Raw genomic sequence first — 25807 nt, forward strand, 5'->3', positions numbered from 1 at the left:
TTATGTTTTTTAATTTCAGTACTACATATTACAGCCTATCACATACTGTTATAATGTCAATATTTATGTCTTTTATGTTCAGTACTACATATATACAGCCTATCACATACTGTTATACTGTCAATATTTATGGTTTTTATGTTTAGTACTATATATACACAGCCTATCAGATACTGTTATACTGTCAATATTTATGTCTTTTATGTTTAGTACTACATATATACAGCCTATCACATACTGTTATACTGTCAATATTTATGGTTTTTATGTTCAGTACTACATATACACAGCCTATCACATACTGTTATACTGTCAATATTTATGGTTTTTATGTTTAGTACTATATATACACAGCCTATCACATACTGTTATACTGTCAATATTTATGGTTTTTATGTTTAGTACTACATATACACAGCCTATCACATACTGTTATACTGTCAATATTTATGTCTTTTATGTTTAGTACTACATATACACAGCCTATCACATACTGTTATACTGTCAATATTTATGGTTTTTATGTTTAGTACTATATATACACAGCCTATCACATACTGTTATACTGTCAATATTTATGGTTTTTATGTTTAGTACTATATATACACAGCCTATCACATACTGTTATACTGTCAATATTTATGGTTTTTATGTTTAGTACTATATATACACAGCCTATCACATACTGTTATACTGTCAATATTTATGGTTTTTATGTTCAGTACTATATATACACAGCCTATCACATACTGTTATACTGTCAATATTTATGGTTTTTATGTTCAGTACTACATATACACAGCCTATCACATACTGTTATACTGTCAATATTTATGTCTTTTATGTTCAGTACTACATATACACAACCTATCACATACTGTTATACTGTCAATATTTATGTCTTTTATGTTCAGTACTACATATACACAGCCTATCACATACTGTTATACTGTCAATATTTATGTCTTTTATGTTCAGTACTACATATACACAGCCTATCACATACTGTTATACTGTCAATATTTATGTCTTAGCCTAGCACATTGTGTGTACAAGCACCAGCAAACACTCATGATTTGGAAAAGTTAACTATGCCAGCCATTGTTATGACAACACTACTGACAACAAAATACCAAAAACATTTGCATGCAGATGTTTAACGTTTCACCTTGACCTAGTATTGTATGTAAACAACATGTACTCATTTTGGGTACAGACATGATCAAAATTCTCAATACCAATCTGCCAACTTGAAATTTAGTAATTGTAAATAATTGTCTTGATCTGCATTAGCCTGACATTTTGATAGTATGCAAAGATATACATTCCCTTACGGAAATGGTCTATAGTATACCTGCTAATATAATCTGTAAACTGTGTACACACAAGTGTGGCAGTGTTTATTGTATTGTTACAAGCTAGCTGAGTTGCACCCTCTAGTTACATTATTAAATAATACTTTATGTTTTGTTTTTATACATACAAGTTTGAATAAGTATTCCTGCATGTTACACACATCATTATTATATAATGTCTGTTGCTGATAATAATGTCTGACAAAATAATAAAAATTAATAATTGCATTGTTATATTTCTTTTCAGCTTGCTAAATCATTACATCTGAAGACACTCAATTCTATTCAGTTTGTAAGACCATATGACAAAGCTTTAGCTATTCCTTCCATGGTAAGTCATTATCTTTCATCATTCACTTTTCTCATATCGCGTTATGTCCAGGGCATAGTGACAGCTCTCCATCAAGTCTGTATATGACCCAATGACTAATGAGTAATACAGCTATCCATCAAATCTGTATATGACCCAATGACTAATGAGTAATACAGCTATCCATCAAATCTGTATATGACCCAATGACTAATGAGTAATACAGCTATCCATCAAATCTGTATATGACCCAATGACTAATGAGCAATACAGCTATCCATCAAATCTGTATATGACCCAATGACTAATGAGTAATACAGCTATCCATCAAATCTGTATATGACCCAATGACTAATGAGTAATACAGCTATCCATCAAATCTGTATATGACCCAATGACTAATGAGTAATACAGCTATCCATCAAATCTGTGTATGACCCAATGACTAATGAGCAATACAGCTATCCATCAAATCTGTATATGACCCAATGACTAATGAGTAATACAGCTATCCATCAAATCTGTATATGACCCAATGACTAATGAGTAATACAGCTATCCATCAAATCTGTGTATGACCCAATGACTAATGAGTAATACAGCTATCCATCAAATCTGTATACGACCCAATGACTAATGAGTAATACAGCTATCCATCAAATCTGTATATGACCCAATGACTAATGAGTAATACAGCTATCCATCAAATCTGTGTATGACCCAATGACTAATGAGCAATACAGCTATCCATCAAATCTGTATACGACCCAATGACTAATGAGCAATACAGCTATCCATCAAATCTGTGTATGACCCAATGACTAATGAATAATACAGCTATCCATCAAATCTGTATATGACCCAATGACTAATGAGTAATACAGCTATCCATCAAATCTGTATATGACCCAATGACTAATGAGTAATACAGCTATCCATCAAATCTGTATATGACCCAATGACTAATGAGTAATACAGCTATCCATCAAATCTGTATATGACCCAATGACTAATGAGTAATACAGCTATCCATCAAATCTGTATATGACCCAATGACTAATGAGCAATACAGCTATCCATCAAATCTGTGTATGACCCAATGACTAATGAGTAATACAGCTATCCATCAAATATGTATACGACCCAATGACTAATGAGTAATACAGCTATCCATCAAGTCTGTATATGACCCAATGACTAATGAGTAATACAGCTATCCATCAAATCTGTATATGACCCAATGACTAATGAGCAATACAGCTATCCATCAAATCTGTATATGACCCAATGACTAATGAGTAATACAGCTATCCATCAAATCTGTATATGACCCAATGACTAATGAGCAATACAGCTATCCATCAAATCTGTATATGACTCAATGACTAATGAGTAATACAGCTATCCATCAAATCTGTATATGACCCAATGACTAATGAGCAATACAGCTATCCATCAAATCTGTATATGACCCAATGACTAATGAGTAATACAGCTATCCATCAAATCTGTGTACAACCGAATTAGGGTTTGGTTTGTTCCACCACTGTAGAATTTTAACTAAGGACTTCAAACAATTTCTTCAGTATATCACATCTTGTTATCTCAATTGACATGTCCTTGTTGTAACCATTAAAACATGACTATGACTTTTGACATTTTCCCAATGGTAGGTATAACACAACATTTCCACCATGACTTATGTAGACTCAGTTTAGATGATTAGCACTCAACAGGCACCATTAACAGCATTGAATCCTGCTTTGGTCTTTGGTTGTTACTTTAAAATGTCACAGTCTGTAACATTTGATCTTTAGTGGTGAGGGGTCGAAATATTGGAAAAACTTATAGGCCATGAACCAGTCCCTTTATTAAACTTGAATGACCATAATTTCTAAGCATTCTTATACTATACTTATATCTTATGATTCATAGCCTGCATCCAGAGAACAAATTGAAGAATTCATCCAGAAACATCGAAAAGGAGGATTACGACAACTAAGACTTGAAGATCTTCATGACACTTGGGTGAGAATGTGTTCATTTAACAATTTTATAGATATCTTTAGACTTGGTATAACAGGTTATTAAATAGTTTATGTTATAGATATCTTTAGACTTGGTATAACAGGTTATTAAATAGTTTATGTTATAGATATCTTTAGACTTGGTATAGCAGGTTATTAAATAGTTTATGTAATAGATATCTTTAGACTTGGTATAACAGGTTATTAAATAGTTTATGTTATAGATATCTTTAGACTTGGTATAACAGGTTATTAAATAGTTTATGTTATAGATATCTTTAGACTTGGTATAACAGGTTATTAAATAGTTTATGTAATAGATATCTTTAGACTTGGTATAACAGGTTATTAAATAGTTTATGTTATAGATATCTTTAGACTTGGTATAGCAGGTTATTAAATAGTTTATGTTATAGATATCTTTAGACTTGGTATAACAGGTTATTAAATAGTTTATGTTATAGATATCTTTAGACTTGGTATAGCAGGTTATTAAATAGTTTATGTTATAGATATCTTTAGACTTGGTATAACAGGTTATTAAATAGTTTATGTAATAGATATCTTTAGACTTGGTATAACAGGTTATTAAATAGTTTATGTAATAGATATCTTTAGACTTGGTATAACAGGTTATTGAATAGTTTATGTAATAGATATCTTTAGACTTGGTATAACAGGTTATTAAATAGTTTATGTTATAGATATCTTTAGACTTGGTATAACAGGTTATTAAATAGTTTATGTAATAGATATCTTTAGACTTGGTATAACAGGTTATTAAATAGTTTATGTAATAGATATCTTTAGACTTGGTATAACAGGTTATTAAATAGTTTATGTTATAGATATCTTTAGACTTGGTATAACAGGTTATTAAATAGTTTATGTAATAGATATCTTTAGACTTGGTATAACAGGTTATTAAATAGTTTATGTTATAGATATCTTTAGACTTGGTATAACAGGTTATTAAATAGTTTATGTTATAGATATCTTTAGACTTGGTATAACAGGTTATTGAATAGTTTATGTAATAGATATCTTTAGACTTGGTATAACAGGTTATTAAATAGTTTATGTTATAGATATCTTTAGACTTGGTATAACAGGTTATAAATAGTTTATGTTATAGATATCTTTAGACTTGGTATAACAGGTTATTAAATAGTTTATGTAATAGATATCTTTAGACTTGGTATAACAGGTTATTAAATAGTTTATGTTATAGATATCTTTAGACTTGGTATAACAGGTTATTAAATAGTTTATGTTATAGATATCTTTAGACTTGGTATAACAGGTTATTAAATAGTTTATGTTATAGATATCTTTAGACTTGGTATAACAGGTTATTAAATAGTTTATGTAATAGATATCTTTAGACTTGGTATAACAGTTTATCAAATAGTTTATGTTATAGATATCTTTAGACTTGGTATAACAGGTTATTAAATAGTTTATGTTATAGATATCTTTAGACTTGGTATAACAGGTTATTAAATAGTTTATGTAATAGATATCTTTAGACTTGGTATAACAGGTTATTAAATAGTTTATGTTATAGATATCTTTAGACTTGGTATAGCAGGTTATTAAATAGTTTATGTAATAGATATCTTTAGACTTGGTATAACAGGTTATTGAATAGTTTATGTTATAGATATCTTTAGACTTGGTATAACAGGTTATTAAATAGTTTATGTTATAGATATCTTTAGACTTGGTAAAACAGGTTATTAAATAGTTTATGTTATAGATATCTTTAGACTTGGTATAACAGGTTATTAAATAGTTTATGTAATAGATATCTTTAGACTTGGTATAACAGGTTATTAAATAGTTTATGTTATAGATATCTTTAGACTTGGTATAACAGGTTATTAAATAGTTTATGTTATAGATATCTTTAGACTTGGTATAACAGGTTATTAAATAGTTTATGTTATAGATATCTTTAGACTTGGTATAACAGGTTATTAAATAGTTTATGTTATAGATATCTTTAGACTTGGTATAACAGGTTATTAAATAGTTTATGTTATAGATATCTTTAGACTTGGTATAACAGGTTATTAAATAGTTTATGCTATAGATATCTTTAGACTTGGTATAACAGGTTATTAAATAGTTTATGTAATAGATATCTTTAGACTTGGTATAACAGGTTATTAAATAGTTTATGTTATAGATATCTTTAGACTTGGTATAACAGGTTATTAAATAGTTTATGTAATAGATATCTTTAGACTTGGTATAACAGGTTATTAAATAGTTTATGTTATAGATATCTTTAGACTTGGTATAACAGGTTATTAAATAGTTTATGTTATAGATATCTTTAGACTTGGTATAACAGGTTATTAAATAGTTTATGTTATAGATATCTTTAGACTTGGTATAACAGGTTATTAAATAGTTTATGTTATAGATATCTTTAGACTTGGTATAACAGGTTATTAAATAGTTTATGTTATAGATATCTTTAGACTTGGTATAACAGGTTATTAAATAGTTTATGTAATAGATATCTTTAGACTTGGTATAACAGGTTATTAAATAGTTTATGTTATAGATATCTTTAGACTTGGTATAACAGGTTATTAAATAGTTTACGTTATAGATATCTTTAGACTTGGTATAACAGGTTATTGAATAGTTTATGTTATAGATATCTTTAGACTTGGTATAACAGGTTATTAAATAGTTTATGTAATAGATATCTTTAGACTTGGTATAACAGGTTATTAAATAGTTTATGTTATAGATATCTTTAGACTTGGTATAACAGGTTATTAAATAGTTTATGTAATAGATATCTTTAGACTTGGTATAGCAGGTTATAAATAGTTTATGTTATAGATATCTTTAGACTTGGTATAACAGGTTATAAATAGTTTATGTAATAGATATCTTTAGACTTGGTATAGCAGGTTATTAAATAGTTTATGTTATAGATATCTTTAGACTTGGTATAACAGGTTATTAAATAGTTTATGTTATAGATATCTTTAGACTTGGTATAACAGGTTATTAAATAGTTTATGTAATAGATATCTTTAGACTTGGTATAACAGGTTATTGAGTATTTTATGTTATAGATATCTTTAGACTTGGTATAACAGGTTATTAAATAGTTTATGTTATAGATATCTTTAGACTTGGTATAACAGGTTATTAAATAGTTTATGTAATAGATATCTTTAGACTTGGTATAACAGGTTATTAAATAGTTTATGTTATAGATATCTTTAGACTTGGTATAACAGGTTATTAAATAGTTTATGTAATAGATATCTTTAGACTTGGTATAACAGGTTATTAAATAGTTTATGTTATAGATATCTTTAGACTTGGTATAACAGGTTATTAAATAGTTTATGTTATAGATATCTTTAGACTTGGTATAACAGGTTATCAAATAGTTTATGTAATAGATATCTTTAGACTTGGTATAACAGTTTATCAAATAGTTTATGTTATAGATATCTTTAGACTTGGTATAACAGGTTATTAAATAGTTTATGTTATAGATATCTTTAGACTTGGTATAACAGGTTATTAAATAGTTTATGTAATAGATATCTTTAGACTTGGTATAACAGGTTATAAATAGTTTATGTTATAGATATCTTTAGACTTGGTATAACAGGTTATTAAATAGTTTATGTTATAGATATCTTTAGACTTGGTATAACAGGTTATAAATAGTTTATGTTATAGATATCTTTAGACTTGGTATAACAGGTTATTAAATAGTTTATGTTATAGATATCTTTAGACTTGGTATAACAGGTTATTAAATAGTTTATGTTATAGATATCTTTAGACTTGGTATAACAGGTTATTAAATAGTTTATGTTATAGATATCTTTAGACTTGGTATAACAGGTTATTAAATAGTTTATGTTATAGATATCTTTAGACTTGGTATAACAGGTTATTAAATAGTTTATGCTATAGATATCTTTAGACTTGGTATAACAGGTTATTAAATAGTTTATGTAATAGATATCTTTAGACTTGGTATAACAGGTTATTAAATAGTTTATGTTATAGATATCTTTAGACTTGGTATAACAGGTTATTAAATAGTTTATGTTATAGATATCTTTAGACTTGGTATAACAGGTTATTAAATAGTTTATGTTATAGATATCTTTAGACTTGGTATAACAGGTTATTAAATAGTTTATGTTATAGATATCTTTAGACTTGGTATAACAGGTTATTAAATAGTTTATGCTATAGATATCTTTAGACTTGGTATAACAGGTTATTAAATAGTTTATGTTATAGATATCTTTAGACTTGGTATAACAGGTTATTAAATAGTTTATGTTATAGATATCTTTAGACTTGGTATAACAGGTTATTAAATAGTTTATGCTATAGATATCTTTAGACTTGGTATAACAGGTTATTAAATAGTTTATGTTATAGATATCTTTAGACTTGGTATAACAGGTTATTAAATAGTTTATGTTATAGATATCTTTAGACTTGGTATAACAGGTTATTAAATAGTTTATGTTATAGATATCTTTAGACTTGGTATAACAGGTTATTAAATAGTTTATGTTATAGATATCTTTAGACTTGGTATAACAGGTTATTAAATAGTTTATGTTATAGATATCTTTAGACTTGGTATAACAGGTTATTAAATAGTTTATGTTATAGATATCTTTAGACTTGGTATAACAGGTTATTAAATAGTTTATGTTATAGATATCTTTAGACTTGGTATAACAGGTTATTAAATAGTTTATGTTATAGATATCTTTAGACTTGGTATATAGATGTTATAGAAATGTCAAGCTTAGTGAGACTGCTCACATGTAATGTCCAGTTCATTGAGATAACACACACTAAAGATAGCAGAGCCTGACCTCTGACTGTGACAGGGTTTCATACTGTGGTATTACGTGGTCTCTGTAATGTTGGATTTTTAAATATTAGAACATGTACAATCTAGCAAGTCTACCAACATATTCCCCACATAATAATAGTAGTAGCGTTTACACAGAGAAGACACTTTGAAAGCAGTGGCTGGAATGCTACCTTTAGTGTGTTTATTAGATACAACTTTCTATAACATTTTGTTTTTGGACTGTTAAGAAATGGACAGCTGTGCACTCTTAATTGTCAAATTGAGGAATATTTTGTCTTTGAAAATATACAGTAGATTATGGTATATTGAACCATAGTCAGGAAAGTGACTTAGTTCACAAGTTGACATGACAACAGTTGACATGACTACAGGTGAGATGATGACATTAAATAAATTATTTCCATTCTAGGAACATGATGCCAGCATTAACTTGATAGTGGTCTTTGCCAAACCTTACACATCTAGAGGAGCTGAATTCTTTTCTGTGGTAAAGAAACTAGTCAGACATAATGGTCCGACTGGAAAGTTTAGCTTTATTTGGATAGATCCAGACCAATTTGGAATGGTAAGTTTTTAAGTTTAATAGTAAAAATAAATTCTATACAGTTATTTCCAGGGGATGAAATGTTTGACCTAATAGATTCATTGTTGTAGGGGAAAGTGACATGGAGACAGGAATGAGAAACAAGGAAAATAACAATATTACCTAATATACCCTGTTATTAATTCCAGAGCACCCCTACTGGAATTTTAGATTTCTCTCAAATTTCGTGGTTTCTGACTCCATCAATTCGTAGCTACTTTCTATAGAGTGCCCCCCACGGGGGTAAAGCATCATTACCAAGAATGCACTGTGCCATGATGACTCGCTTGTATGCCCTTTAGATGATTGGTTCTTGAGACATCCTTATAAGGAGATCACCCAGCACTCAGGGTCTGGCCTCTCGACGATCAAACAAGTTGCTCTCTGCCTCATACATCTGTATGCTGTGGTCATCACATGACGTCGGTCTACTCAGTAGACCTTGGGAGTTGTTGTTATTTTGACAAGCTGACTATATAAGCTTAGTGAATAAACAGTGACATTTTTTAAAGTTCAAAATGAGGTTTTGAAGTAAATAAGGGTAAGGCACGATGGCGGCTATTTGAAATACATTTTTCCTGTTTTGTTCATTTTGCCAATTATTGTCCGTGAAGTTTTCTTCCCACATAACATGCATATTGATTGACTTAAAAGAGACTATGAAGTCTTTGAGGTAGGAACAATGTAGACAACCATTAATTACAATAATGACAAATACTCGACAATTTCCAAAAGACTAACTGTGAATACTGAACCATAGATACTAACGCTATAGATTTATGCATTGTGTGATGTCAAACACGATTCTGCAGACTTCAACTAGGATTTTTCTACGCCGTCAAAAAATTATAACAGGTTCAAATACCTTTTGCTTAAGTGTGGACATCGTGTTCAATCATTAGATTTGTGTTCAGTTTTACTGTGTGTGTGTGTGTGTGTGTGTGTATGTGTGTGTGTGTGTGTGTGTGTGTGTGTGTGTGTGTGTGTGTGTGTGTGCATGCATGTGTTTATTGCATTTCCATATGTAAAGTTGACAAAATAGTGAAAAATATGTTTCTGTCGTACAGCCATAAACTAATTATGATAAGATATAATATTTTGTAGGGATGGTTTTTGACCAAGCCATAAACTAATTATGATAATATATAATATTTTGTAGGGATGGTTTTTGACCAAGCCATAAACTAATTATGATAATATATAATATTTTGTAGGGATGATTTTTGACCAAGCCATAAACTAATTATGATAATATATAATATTTTGTAGGGATGGTTTTTGACCAAGCCATAAACTAATTATGATAATATATAATATTTTGTAGGGATGGTTTTTGACCAAGCCATAAACTAATTATGATAATATATAATATTTTGTAGGGATGGTTTTTGACCAAGCCATAAACTAATTATGATAATATATAATATTTTGTAGGGATGGTTTTTGACCAAGCCATAAACTAATTATGATAATATATAATATTTTGTAGGGATGGTTTTTGACCAAGCCATAAACTAATTATGATAATATATAATATTTTGTAGGGATGGTTTTTGACCAAGCCATAAACTAATTATGATAATATATAATATTTTGTAGGGATGATTTTTGACCAAGCCATAAACTAATTATGATAATATATAATATTTTGTAGGGATGGTTTTTGACCAAGCCATAAACTAATTATGATAATATATAATATTTTGTAGGGATGATTTTTGACCAAGCCATAAACTAATTATGATAATATATAATATTTTGTAGGGATGGTTTTTGACCAAGCCATAAACTAATTATGATAAGATATAATATTTTGTAGGGATGGTTTTTGACCAAGCCATAAACTAATTATGATAAGATATAATATTTTGTAGGGATGGTTTTTGACCAAGCCATAAACTAATTATGATAATATATAATATTTTGTAGGGATGGTTTTTGACCAAGCCATAAACTAATTATGATAATATATAATATTTTGTAGGGATGGTTTTTGACCAAGCCATAAACTAATTATGATAATATATAATATTTTGTAGGGATGGTTTTTGACAAAGCCATAAACTAATTATGATAATATATAATATTTTGTAGGGATGGTTTTTGACCAAGCCATAAACTAATTATGATAATATATAATATTTTGTAGGGATGGTTTTTGACCAAGCCATAAACTAATTATGATAATATATAATATTTTGTAGGGATGGTTTTTGACCAAGCCATAAACTAATTATGATAATATATAATATTTTGTAGGGATGGTTTATGACCAAGCCATAAACTAATTATGATAATATATAATATTTTGTAGGGATGATTTTTGACCAAGCCATAAACTAATTATGATAATATATAATATTTTGTAGGGATGGTTTTTGACCAAGCCATAAACTAATTATGATAATATATAATATTTTGTAGGGATGGTTTTTGACCAAGCCATAAACTAATTATGATAAGATATAATATTTTGTAGGGATGGTTTTTGACCAAGCCATAAACTAATTATGATAAGATATAATATTTTGTAGGGATGGTTTTTGACCAAGCCATAAACTAATTATGATAATATATAATATTTTGTAGGGATGGTTTTTGACCAAGCCATAAACTAATTATGATAATATATAATATTTTGTAGGGATGGTTTTTGACCAAGCCATAAACTAATTATGATAATATATAATATTTTGTAGGGATGGTTTTTGACCAAGCCATAAACTAATTATGATAAGATATAATATTTTGTAGGGATGGTTTTTGACCAAGCCATAAACTAATTATGATAAGATATAATATTTTGTAGGGATGGTTTTTGACCAAGCCATAAACTAATTATGATAATATATAATGTTTTGTAGGGATGGTTTTTGACCAAGCCATAAACTAATTATGATAAGATTTAATGTTTTGTAGGGATGGTTTTTGACCAAGCCATAAACTAATTATGATAAGATATAATGTTTTGTAGGGATGGTTTTTGACCAAGCCATAAACTAATTATGATAAGATTTAATGTTTTGTAGGGATGGTTTTTGACCAAGCCATAAACTAATTATGATAAGATATAATATTTTGTAGGGATGGTTTTTGATCAAGCCATAAACTAATTATGATAATATATAATGTTTTGTAGGGATGGTTTTTGACCAAGCCATAAACTAATTATGATAATATATAATGTTTTGTAGGGATGGTTTTTGACCAAGCCATAAACTAATTATGATAAGATTTAATGTTTTGTAGGGATGGTTTTTGACCAAGCCATAAACTAATTATGATAATATATAATATTTTGTAGGGATGGTTTTTGACCAAGCCATAAACTAATTATGATAAGATTTAATGTTTTGTAGGGATGGTTTTTGACCAAGCCATAAACTAATTATGATAAGATATAATATTTTGTAGGGATGGTTTTTGACCAAGCCATAAACTAATTATGATAATATATAATATTTTGTAGGGATGGTTTTTGACCAAGCCATAAACTAATTATGATAATATATAATATTTTGTAGGGATGGTTTTTGACCAAGCCATAAACTAATTATGATAAGATATAATGTTTTGTAGGGATGGTTTTTGACCAAGCCATGAACTAATTATGATAAGATTTAATGTTTTGTAGGGATGGTTTTTGACCAAGCCATAAACTAATTATGATAAGATATAATATTTTGTAGGGATGGTTTTTGACCAAGCCATAAACTAATTATGATAAGATATAATGTTTTGTAGGGATGGTTTTTGACCAAGCCATAAACTAATTATGATAATATATAATATTTTGTAGGGATGGTTTTTGACCAAGCCATAAACTAATTATGATAAGATATAATGTTTTGTAGGGATGGTTTTTGACCAAGCCATAAACTAATTATGATAATATATAATATTTTGTAGGGATGATTTTTGACCAAGCCATAAACTAATTATGATAAGATATAATATTTTGTAGGGATGGTTTTTAACCAAGCCATAAACTAATTATAATAATATATAATATTTTGTAGGGATGATTTTTGACCAAGCCATAAACTAATTATGATAATATATAATGTTTTGTAGGGATGGTTTTTGACCAAGCCATAAACTAATTATGATAATATATAATGTTTTGTAGGGATGGTTTTTGACCAAGCCATAAACTAATTATGATAAGATTTAATGTTTTGTAGGGATGGTTTTTGACCAAGCCATAAACTAATTATGATAATATATAATATTTTGTAGGGATGGTTTTTGACCAAGCCATAAACTAATTATGATAAGATTTAATGTTTTGTAGGGATGGTTTTTGACCAAGCCATAAACTAATTATGATAAGATATAATATTTTGTAGGGATGGTTTTTGACCAAGCCATAAACTAATTATGATAATATATAATATTTTGTAGGGATGGTTTTTGACCAAGCCATAAACTAATTATGATAATATATAATATTTTGTAGGGATGGTTTTTGACCAAGCCATAAACTAATTATGATAAGATATAATGTTTTGTAGGGATGGTTTTTGACCAAGCCATGAACTAATTATGATAAGATTTAATGTTTTGTAGGGATGGTTTTTGACCAAGCCATAAACTAATTATGATAAGATATAATATTTTGTAGGGATGGTTTTTGACCAAGCCATAAACTAATTATGATAAGATATAATGTTTTGTAGGGATGGTTTTTGACCAAGCCATAAACTAATTATGATAATATATAATATTTTGTAGGGATGGTTTTTGACCAAGCCATAAACTAATTATGATAAGATATAATGTTTTGTAGGGATGGTTTTTGACCAAGCCATAAACTAATTATGATAATATATAATATTTTGTAGGGATGATTTTTGACCAAGCCATAAACTAATTATGATAAGATATAATATTTTGTAGGGATGGTTTTTAACCAAGCCATAAACTAATTATAATAATATATAATATTTTGTAGGGATGATTTTTGACCAAGCCATAAACTAATTATGATAAGATTTAATGTTTTGTAGGGATGGTTTTTGACCAAGCCATAAACTAATTATGATAATATATAATATTTTGTAGGGATGGTTTATGACCAAGACATAAACTAATTATGATAATATATAATATTTTGTAGGGATGGTTTTTGACAAAGCCATAAACTAATTATGATAATATATAATGTTTTGTAGGGATGGTTTTTGACCAAGCCATAAACTAATTATGATAATATATAATATTTTGTAGGGATGGTTTTTGACCAAGCCATAAACTAATTATGATAAGATTTAATGTTTTGTAGGGATGGTTTTTAACCAAGCCATAAACTAATTATGATAATATATAATATTTTGTAGGGATGGTTTTTGACAAAGCCATAAACTAATTATGATAAGATATAATATTTTGTAGGGATGGTTTTTGACCAAGCCATAAACTAATTATGATAATATATAATATTTTGTAGGGATGGTTTTTGACAAAGCCATAAACTAATTATGATAAGATATAATATTTTGTAGGGATGGTTTTTGACAAAGCCATAAACTAATTATGATAAGATATAATATTTTGTAGGGATGGTTTTTGACCAAGCCATAAACTAATTATGATAATATATAATATTTTGTAGGGATGATTTTTGACCAAGCCATAAACTAATTATAATAATATATAATGTTTTGTAGGGATGGTTTTTGACCAAGCCATAAACTAATTATGATAATATATAATATTTTGTAGGGATGGTTTTTGACCAAGCCATAAACTAATTATGATAATATATAATATTTTGTAGGGATGATTTTTGACCAAGCCATAAACTAATTATGATAAGATATAATATTTTGTAGGGATGATTTTTGACTACGTTTATTGGTGTTATTTAATCAAGAATGATGGTAGCATAGAAAATATCAACTAATACAACATTGTAGGCTCACCTTGTCCATCTTCTGTGTAGGCTCACCTTGTCCATCTTCTGTGTAGGCTCACCTTGTCCATCTTCTGTGTAGGCTCACCTTGTCCATCTTCTGTGTAGGCTCACCTTGTCCATCTTCTGTGTAGGCTCACCTTGTCCATCTTCTGTGTAGGCTCACCTTGTCCATCTTCTGTGTAGGCTCACCTTGTCCATCTTCTGTGTAGGCTCACCTTGTCCATCTTCTGTGTAGGCTCACCTTGTCCATCTTCTGTGTAGGCTCACCTTGTCCATCTTCTGTGTAGGCTCACCTTGTCCATCTTCTGTGTAGGCTCACCTTGTCCATCTTCTGTGTAGGCTCACCTTGTCCATCTTCTGTGTAGGCTCACCTTGTCCATCTTCTGTGTAGGCTCACCTTGTCCATCTTCTGTGTAGGCTCACCTTGTCCATCTTCTGTGTAGGCTCACCTTGTCCATCTTCTGTGTAGGCTCACCTTGTCCATCTTCTGTGTAGGCTCACCTTGTCCATCTTCTGTGTAAGCTCACCTTGTCCATCTTCTGTGTAGGCTCACCTTGTCCATCTTCTGTGTAGGCTCACCTTGTCCATCTTCTGTGTAGGCTCACCTTGTCCATCTTCTGTGTAGGCTCACCTTGTCCATCTTCTGTGTAGGCTCACCTTGTCCATCTTCTGTGTAGGCTCACCTTGTCCATCTTCTGTGTAGGCTCACCTTGTCCATCTTCTGTGTAGGCTCACCTTGTCCATCTTCTGTGTAGGCTCACCTTGTCCATCTTCTGTGTAGGCTCACCTTGTCCATCTTCTGTGTAATTTATTTAAAGTTATTTTGATCACTATGTTGCTTGTTTCTTTATCCCACAAAATAGAAGACTTGTAAAAGGTGATATTTTATTCAATTAATTGTATTTCATTGTATGCTTATTATCAACAGATGCATAACTATTGGGAGAAACTATATGGTATTGATGTCGATGAACCAAATATTGGATTAGTTGATATTGATAATGTAAGTATTAAAAATGTAAATATTAAACTATATGGTATTGATGTCGATGAACCAAATATTGGATTAGTAGATATTGATAATGTAAGTATTAAAAATGTAAATATTAAACTATATGGTATTGATGTCGATGAACCAAATATTGGATTAGTAGATATTGATAATGTAAGTATTAAAAATGTAAATATTAAACTATATGGTATTGATGTCGATGAACCAAATATTGGATTAGTAGATATTGATAATGTAAGTATTAAAAATGTAAATATTAAACTATATGGTATTGATGTCGATGAACCAAATATTGGATTAGTAGATATTGATAATGTAAGTATTAAAAATGTAAATATTAAACTATATGGTATTGATGTCGATGAACCAAATATTGGATTAGTAGATATTGATAATGTAAGTATTAAAAATGTAAATATTAAACTATATGGTATTGATGTCGATGAACCAAATATTGGATTAGTAGATATTGATAATGTAAGTATTATTAAACTATATAGAGCTATATAACCTATCAAGATGGGTCAGGCCTTTTACAGTGGAAGTATGGTTATGATATATAATCACTAAAGTTCATGTGATGTTCCATTATCCTGTGTGGATGTTTTCTTGTGTGAGGTTTAATGTTTCTCTGACTGTATGTGTATGGCAGACATTGGATTTCAGTTCTGCACATTGCATTGGCAGTGAGACACCAAAATTGGAACGATTTGAAAAAAGGTGCTGTTGCACAATTGTGTAAACATAACAACATGGTCTAACACAATTATGTAAACATAACGACATGGTCTAACACATGTGTAAACATAACGATATGGTCTAACACATGTGTAAACATAACGACATGGTCTAACACATGTGTAAACATAACGACATGGTCTAACATGTGTAAACATAACGACATGGTCTAACACAATTGTGTAAACATAACAACATGGTCTAACACAATTGTGTAAACATAACGACATGGTCTAACACATGTGTAAACATAACGACATGGTCTAACACAATTGTGTAAACATAACAACATGGTCTAACACAATTGTGTAAACATAACAACATGGTCTAACACAATTGTGTAAACATAACGACATGGTCTAACACATGTGTAAACATAACAACATGGTCTAACACAATTGTGTAAACATAACGACATGGTCTAACACGTGTAAACATAACGACATGGTCTAACACAATTGTGTAAACATAACAACATGGTCTAACACAATTGTGTAAACATAACGACATGGTCTAACACATGTGTAAACATAACGACATGGTCTAACACAATTGTGTAAACATAACAACATGGTCTAACACAATTGTGTAAACATAACGACATGGTCTAACACATGTGTAAACATAACGACATGGTCTAACACTTGTGTAAACATAACGACATGGTCTAACACAATTGTTAAACATAACAACATGGTCTAACACAATTGTGTAAACATAACAACATGGTCTAACACTTGTGTAAACATAACGACATGGTCTAACACAATTGTGTAAACATAACAACATGGTCTAACACAATTGTGTAAACATAACGACATGGTCTAACACATGTGTAAACATAACGACATGGTCTAACACAATTGTGTAAACATAACAACATGGTCTAACACAATTGTGTAAACATAACGACATGGTCTAACACATGTGTAAACATAACGACATGGTCTAACACGTCATGTGTCAACATAACAACATGGTCTAAAACTTGTAAACATAATGACATAGTCTAACACATGTGTAAACATAACGACATGGTCTAACAAATGTGTAAACATAACAACATGGTCTAACACGTCATGTGTAAACATAACGACATGGTCTAACATGTCATGTGTAAACATAATGATATGGTCTAACACAATTGTGTAAACATAACGATATGGTCTAATACAATTATGTAAACATAATGACATGGTTTAACATGTGTAAACATAACAAAATGGTCAAAGACTTGTAAACATAATGACATTGTCTAACACATGTGTAAACATAACATCATTGTCTAACACCTGTAAACATAACGACATGGTCTAACACGTGTAAATGTGTCATTCCTGAGGTCAGACTTTTGCGTTTGTATCCATGTCGATATAGTATTGTCATCTCTATGAAAATAGCCTGATGTCAATGGAGCTTTAGCTAGTAATTGTTGTTTGATCTTTCATTTCATCTCAAGATATATAAGGTTTACTGAGTGTAGGAATAAATTAAGGTTTACTGAATGTAGGAATAAATTATACTGTTTGTCTAATCTCATACATAAAACCAGATTTAAACTGAACCCCTACCGTAACGGCAAAACCATAGATTTCTTGACCTTACACATTGTTGGAATGCAAAATTCTAAACTATAGCTATCATACATGATGTTTGCATAATTTCTTAAGAAATAGCCTAATTACCGAAAATCATTAATTATGCAATTAGTCATAAAACTAAAAACTATATTAACAGGCTTTAGAGGATGTGTGCTTTGTCAGGGTTGATGTAAATTAGAATTTGAATTGTGCATTCCAAGATATAGCTTAATTTCTGAAGATCATTAATTATTCAAATTACTCATTAAAAGTAAAGGCTATGTCAACAAAGTTGTGTGCATTGTTATGGTTGGTATATGCACCAAATTCTATAAAATTTGAAGTTTGCATTCTTAAGATAAAGCCGAATTATCAAAAGTCATTAATTATGCAAATTAATCATTAAAACTGTAATCAAAATCAACAAACCTTATAGGACATGTGCATTTTGTTATGGTTAACGTATGAATGTATGAACGAAATTATATTGAATTTGAAGGATGCATTCCAAAGATATAGCCTAATTACTCAAAACCATTAATTATGCAAATAACTAATTAATGTACATTGGATGTTTACCAAAATCTAATCAGTTATTACCATTAAAACTCTACCTTACTTGATATTCTTTCAACAGAATAAGAGTACATGGTTTGAGATGACAGACAGTGATATGCTCTTTCGAAAAGATCTTCAAAGATGGCTAGACAACATAAGTGGTTCAACAGTCATCATTGACTCTGATGGAGATAACACTCAAGATGAAGATGATGATGAAGATGATGATGATGATGATGATAATGGTGATATGGAGTCAGATTCAGATGGAGATGGCATCCCAGACCATTTGGATGACGATGATGATCGGGATGGTATTCCAGATCATCTGGAAATAGATAGTGATGGAGATGGCATTCCAGATTATTTAGAAGATTCCGATGGAGATGGAATTCCAGACTATATGGAAAAAGACACAGATGGAGATGGCATTCCTGACTATTTAGATGACGACATTGATGGAGATGGTATTCCAAATGATGAAGATGATGATATTGATGGTGATGGAATTCCAAATGAAGATGATGATGATGCAGATGGTGATGGCGTTCCTGACTACCTGGAAAAGGACACGGATGGAGACGGTATTCCTGATTATCTTGATGATGACATAGATGGTGATGGAATCCCAAATGATAAAGATGATGATGATGATGGTGATGGTATTCCTGATTATTTGGAAAAAGATAATGATGGAGATGGCATCCCAGATTATCTAGAGGATTCTGATGGAGATGGAATTCCAGATTATTTGGAAGATTCAGATGGAGATGGTATTCCTGATTATTTGGAAAAAGACACGGATGGGGATGGCATTCCTGACTATTTGGATGATGACATTGATGGAGATGGAATCCCTGATTATTTGGAAACGGACCGTGATGGGGATGGCATTCCTGATTTTTTGGAAAAGGACAGCGATGGGGATGGCATTCCTGATTATTTAGAGGATTCCGATGGGAATGGAATTCCAGACTATTTGGAGGATTCCGATGGGGATGGAATTCCAGATTATTTGGATGATGATGATGATGGGAATGGTATTCCTGACTATATGGAAAAGGACACAGATGGAGATGGTATTCCTGACTATTTAGATGACGACATTGATGGAGATGGTATTCCAAATGATGAAGATGATGATATTGATGGTGATGGAATCCCAAATGATAAAGATGATGATGATGATGGCGATGGTATTCCTGATTATTTGGAAAAAGACAGTGATGGAGATCGCATCCCAGATTATTTGGAAGATTTTGATGGAGATGGTATTCCAGATTATTTGGATGACGATGATGATGGGGATGGTATTGCAGATCATCTTGAAACAGATAGTGATGGAGATGGCATTCCAGATTATTTAGAGGATTCCGATGGAGATGGAATTCCAGACTATATGGAAAAAGACACAGATGGAGATGGTATTCCTGACTATTTAGATGACGACATTGATGGCGATGGCATTCCAAATGATGAAGATGATGATATTGATGGTGATGGAATTCCAAATGATAAAGATGATGATGATGATGGAGATGGTATTCCTGACTATTTGGAAAAAGACACGGATGGAGACGGTATTCCTGACTATTTAGATGACGACATTGATGGCGATGGTATTCCAAATGATGAAGATGATGATATTGATGGTGATGGAATTCCAAATGATAAAGATGATGATGATGATGGAGATGGTATTCCAGACTACCTGGAAAAAGACACGGATGGAGATGGTATTCCAGATTATTTAGAGGATACTGATGGGAATGGAATTCCAGACTATTTGGAAGACTCTGATGGGGATGGAATTCCAGATTATTTGGATGATGATGATGATGGGAATGGTATTCCTGACTATATGGAAAAGGACACAGATGGAGACGGTATTCCTGACTATTTAGATGATGATATTGATGGAGATGGTATTCCAAATGATGAAGATGATGATATTGATGGTGATGGAATCCCAAATGATAAAGATGATGATGATGATGGCGATGGTATTCCTGACTATTTGGAAAAAGATGGTGATGGAGATGGTATCCCAGATTATCTAGAGGATTCTGATGGAGATGGAATTCCAGATTATTTGGAAGATTCTGATGGGGATGGAATTCCAGATTATTTGGATGACAATGATGATGGGGATGGTATTCCAGATCATCTGGAAATAGATAGTGATGGAGATGGCATTCCAGATTATTTAGAAGATTCCGATGGAGATGGAATTCCAGACTATATGGAAAAAGACACAGATGGTGATGGCATTCCTGACTATTTAGATGACGACATTGATGGAGATGGAATTCCAAATGATGAAGATGATGATATTGATGGTGATGGAATTCCAAATGAAGATGATGATGATGCAGATGGTGATGGCGTTCCTGACTACCTGGAAAAGGACACGGATGGAGATGGTATTCCTGATTATCTTGATGATGACATAGATGGTGATGGAATCCCAAATGATAAAGATGATGATGATGATGGCGATGGTATTCCTGATTATTTGGAAAAAGACGATGATGGAGATGGCATCCCAGATTATCTAGAGGATTCTGATGGAGATGGAATTCCAGATTATTTGGAAGATTCAGATGGAGATGGTATTCCTGATTATTTGGATGATGATGATGATGGGAATGGTATTCCTGACTATATGGAAAAGGATACGGATGGAGACGGTATTCCTGATTATTTAGATGATGACATCGATGGAGATGGTATTCCAAATGATGAAGATGATGACATAGATGGTGATGGAATCCCAAATGATAAAGATGATGATGATGATGGCGATGGTATTCCTGATTATTTGGAAAAAGACAGTGATGGAGATGGTATCCCAGATTATCTAGAGGATTCTGATGGAGATGGAATTCCAGATTATTTGGATGATGATGATGACGGGGATGGTATTCCAGATCATCTTGAAACAGATAGTGATGGAGATGGCATTCCAGATTATTTAGAGGATTCCGATGGAGATGGAATTCCAGACTATATGGAAAAAGACACAGATGGAGATGGTATTCCTGACTATTTGGATGATGACATTGATGGGGACGGAATCCCTAATGATGAAGATGATGACGATGATGGAGATGGAATTTCTGACATTCATGATGAACTTTAATATAAATACTGACACATAACACAATTCACCTCATTTTTTTTCAGGCGGTATGAATATACTAAGCCCAATACTTGTACTTTGGCATTCTTACTTATTACTTTTGGAGGTTGAAAATTTTGACAATGTCATGGCACATTTCCAACTACCAATAGGTTCAGTGGTGAAGATTTTGACAATGTCTTGGCACTATTCCAACTACTATTAGGTTCAATCGTGATGACTTTGACAATGTCTTGGCACTGTTCCAACTACCCATGAGTTCAATCGTGATGACTTTGACAATGTCTTGGCACTGTTCCAACTACCCATGAGTTCAATCGTGATGACTTTGACAATGTCTTGGCACTGTTCCAACTACCCATGAGTTCAGTGGTGAAGATGTTCACAATGTTATATGAATTCTTGGCACTCTTACAGATTGGCATTGAACTCATTGGTAGTTGGAACAGCATTGTACATTGAGTACTTTGGCACTCTATCAAAAGTCGCTGACCTGTTTGGTGTTGTTCCAAACATTTGGCACAGTTTCAAACTGCCATTTAATTAGTTGACAAATACAATTTAACAAGCAATATGATGAAATCTGCTCTTCCTACACCATGCTGTATGCTCTTTGAAATTCTTTGGAAGTCCTGCAATTTAAAAATAATGAACATTTAGCAAAAAAAGTATTTTAATTCTTGAAATTGAAACTTCTGAATGATGCATTACAAAATCTTTAGAAATCTCTGTGGTGAATATAAACCTTGTAATCATATCCATTGATAAAAAAACAAGTACTTGAAAAATTAAAATATTTGATGACAGTAATACTCCAGATAAAGATGAACTTGTTCTTACATGGCCAATAAGTGGGTATGATATATATTTCAGAGTTTACCTGGTACCATCACTCTGTAATATTTCAGAGTTTACCTGATACCATCACTCTGTAATATGTCAGAGTTTACCTGATACCATCACTCTGTAATATGTCAGAGTTTACCTGATACCATCACTCTGTAATATGTCAGAGTTTACCTGATACCATCACTCTGTAATATGTCAGAGTTTATCTGATACCATCACTCTGTAATATGTCAGAGTTTATCTGATACCATCACTCTGTAATATGTCAGAGTTTATCTGATACCATCACTCTGTAATATGTCAGAGTTTACCTGATACCATCACTCTGTGATATGTCAGAGTTTACCTGATACCATCACTCTGTAATATGTCAGAGTTTACCTGATACCATCACTCTGTAATATGTCAGAGTTTACCTGATACCATCACTCTGTAATACGTCAGAGTTTACCTGATACCATCACTCTGTAATATGTCAGAGTTTACCTGATACCATCACTCTGTGATATGTCAGAGTTTACCTGATACCATCACTCTGTAATATGTCAGAGTTTACCTGATACCATCACTCTGTAATACGTCAGAGTTTACCTGATACCATCACTCTGTAATATGTCAGAGTTTACCTGATACCATCACTCTGTGATACGTCAGAGTTTACCTGATACCATCACTCTGTAATATGTCAGAGTTTACCTAATACCATCACTCTGTAATATGTCAGAGTTTACCTGATACCATCACTCTGTGATATGTCAGAGTTTATCTGATACCATCACTCTGTAATATTTCAGAGTTTATCTGATACCATCACTCTGTAATATTTCAGAGTTTACCTGATACCATCACTCTGTAATATGTCAGAGTTTACCTGATACCATCACTCTGTAATATTTCAGAGTTTACCTGATACCATCACTCTGTAATATGTCAGAGTTTACCTGATACCATCACTCTGTAATATTTCAGAGTTTACCTGATACCATCACTCTGTAATATTTCAGAGTTTATCTGATACCATCACTCTGTAATATTTCAGAGTTTACCTGATACCATCACTCTGTAATATGTCAGAGTTTACCTGATACCATCACTCTGTAATATTTCAGAGTTTACCTGATACCATCACTCTGTAATATGTCAGAGTTTACCTGATACCATCACTCTGTAATATGTCAGAGTTTATCTGATACCATCACTCTGTAATATTTCAGAGTTTATCTGATACCATCACTCTGTAATATGTCAGAGTTTATCTGATACCATCACTCTGTAATATTTCAGAGTTTATCTGATACCATCACTCTGTAATATTTCAGAGTTTATCTGATACCATCACTCTGTAATATTTCAGAGTTTACCTGATACCATCACTCTGTAATATGTCAGAGTTTACCTGATACCATCACTCTGTAATATGTCAGAGTTTACCTGATACCATCACTCTGTGATATGTCAGAGTTTATCTGATACCATCACTCTGTGATATGTCAGAGTTTACCTGATACCATCACTCTGTAATATTTCAGAGTTTACCTGATACCATCACTCTGTGATATGTCAGAGTTTACCTGATACCATCACTCTGTAATATGTCAGAGTTTACCTGATACCGTCACTCTGTAATATGTCAGAGTTTACCTGATACCATCACTCTGTAATATTTCAGAGTTTACCTGATACCATCACTCTGTAATATGTCAGAGTTTACCTGATACCATCACTCTGTAATATGTCAGAGTTTACCTGATACCATGACTCTGTAATATGTCAGAGTTTACCTGATACCATCACTCTGTGATATGTCAGAGTTTACCTGATACCATCACTCTGTAATATGTCAGAGTTTACCTGATACCATCACTCTGTAATATTTCAGAGTTTACCTGATACCATCACTCTGTAATATGTCAGAGTTTACCTGATACCATCACTCTGTAATATTTCAGAGTTTACCTGATACCATCACTCTGTAATATGTCAGAGTTTACCTGATACCATCACTCTGTAATATTTCAGAGTTTACCAGATACCATCACTCTGTAATATGTCAGAGTTTATCTGATACCATCACTCTGTAATATTTCAGAGTTTACCTGATACCATCACTCTGTAATATGTCAGAGTTTACCTGATACCATCACTCTGTAATATGTCAGAGTTTACCTGATACCGTCACTCTGTAATATGTCAGAGTTTACCTGATACCATCACTCTGTAATATGTCAGAGTTTACCTGATACCATCACTCTGTAATATTTCAGAGTTTACCAGATACCATCACTCTGTAATATGTCAGAGTTTATCTGATACCATCACTCTGTAATATGTCAGAGTTTACCAGATACCATCACTCTGTAATATGTCAGAGTTTATCTGATACCATCACTCTGTAATATTTCAGAGTTTACCTGATACCATCACTCTGTAATATGTCAGAGTTTACCTGATACCATCACTCTGTAGTTACTCACATTCCCTAAACTTGACAAAACTGCTCATTATATTTGTTGCCTAGCTTTTCATGATATGCTGCCATGTGTCTTGGTTTGGCAATTATCATGGTAATGAAAAATGTGCCATTGCTATGGTAACAAAAAGATTCAATTGAAAGTTTACATAGCTTTATATTTGTGAATAAGTTGATCATTTTGATGATGTCTAGTACATTATCTATCTGAGGGCAATAAGTATTAATTTATGATATTTTTTATTAATTTGTTATTTTTATTAATTAATTTTTATTAATTTCATATTTTTATTAATTTGTTATCTTTCATTTATTTGATATTTTTCATTAATTTGTTATTTTTATTAATTTGTATGTTAATTTTATAAGTTA

General features: G+C 31.3%; 1 protein-coding gene across 1 annotated transcript in view; it reads left to right on the forward strand.

The window, feature by feature from the left end:
• Positions 1 to 23414, forward strand: part of LOC144440092 (uncharacterized) — a 61940-nt gene extending 38526 nt beyond the window's left edge. The window contains exons 6-10 of the mRNA XM_078129353.1: positions 1603 to 1686; positions 3601 to 3693; positions 8996 to 9151; positions 16015 to 16089; positions 19054 to 23414. Of these exons, the coding sequence (XP_077985479.1) occupies positions 1603 to 1686; positions 3601 to 3693; positions 8996 to 9151; positions 16015 to 16089; positions 19054 to 22116 (3471 nt within the window). The 3' untranslated portion in view covers positions 22117 to 23414. The remainder of the gene's footprint in view (positions 1 to 1602; positions 1687 to 3600; positions 3694 to 8995; positions 9152 to 16014; positions 16090 to 19053) is intronic.
• Positions 23415 to 25807: the final 2393 nt, after the last annotated feature.

This window comes from Glandiceps talaboti, chromosome 9 (genome assembly GCF_964340395.1).
Source record: "Glandiceps talaboti chromosome 9, keGlaTala1.1, whole genome shotgun sequence".
In the NCBI taxonomy this organism is placed as follows: domain Eukaryota; kingdom Metazoa; phylum Hemichordata; class Enteropneusta; family Spengelidae; genus Glandiceps; species Glandiceps talaboti.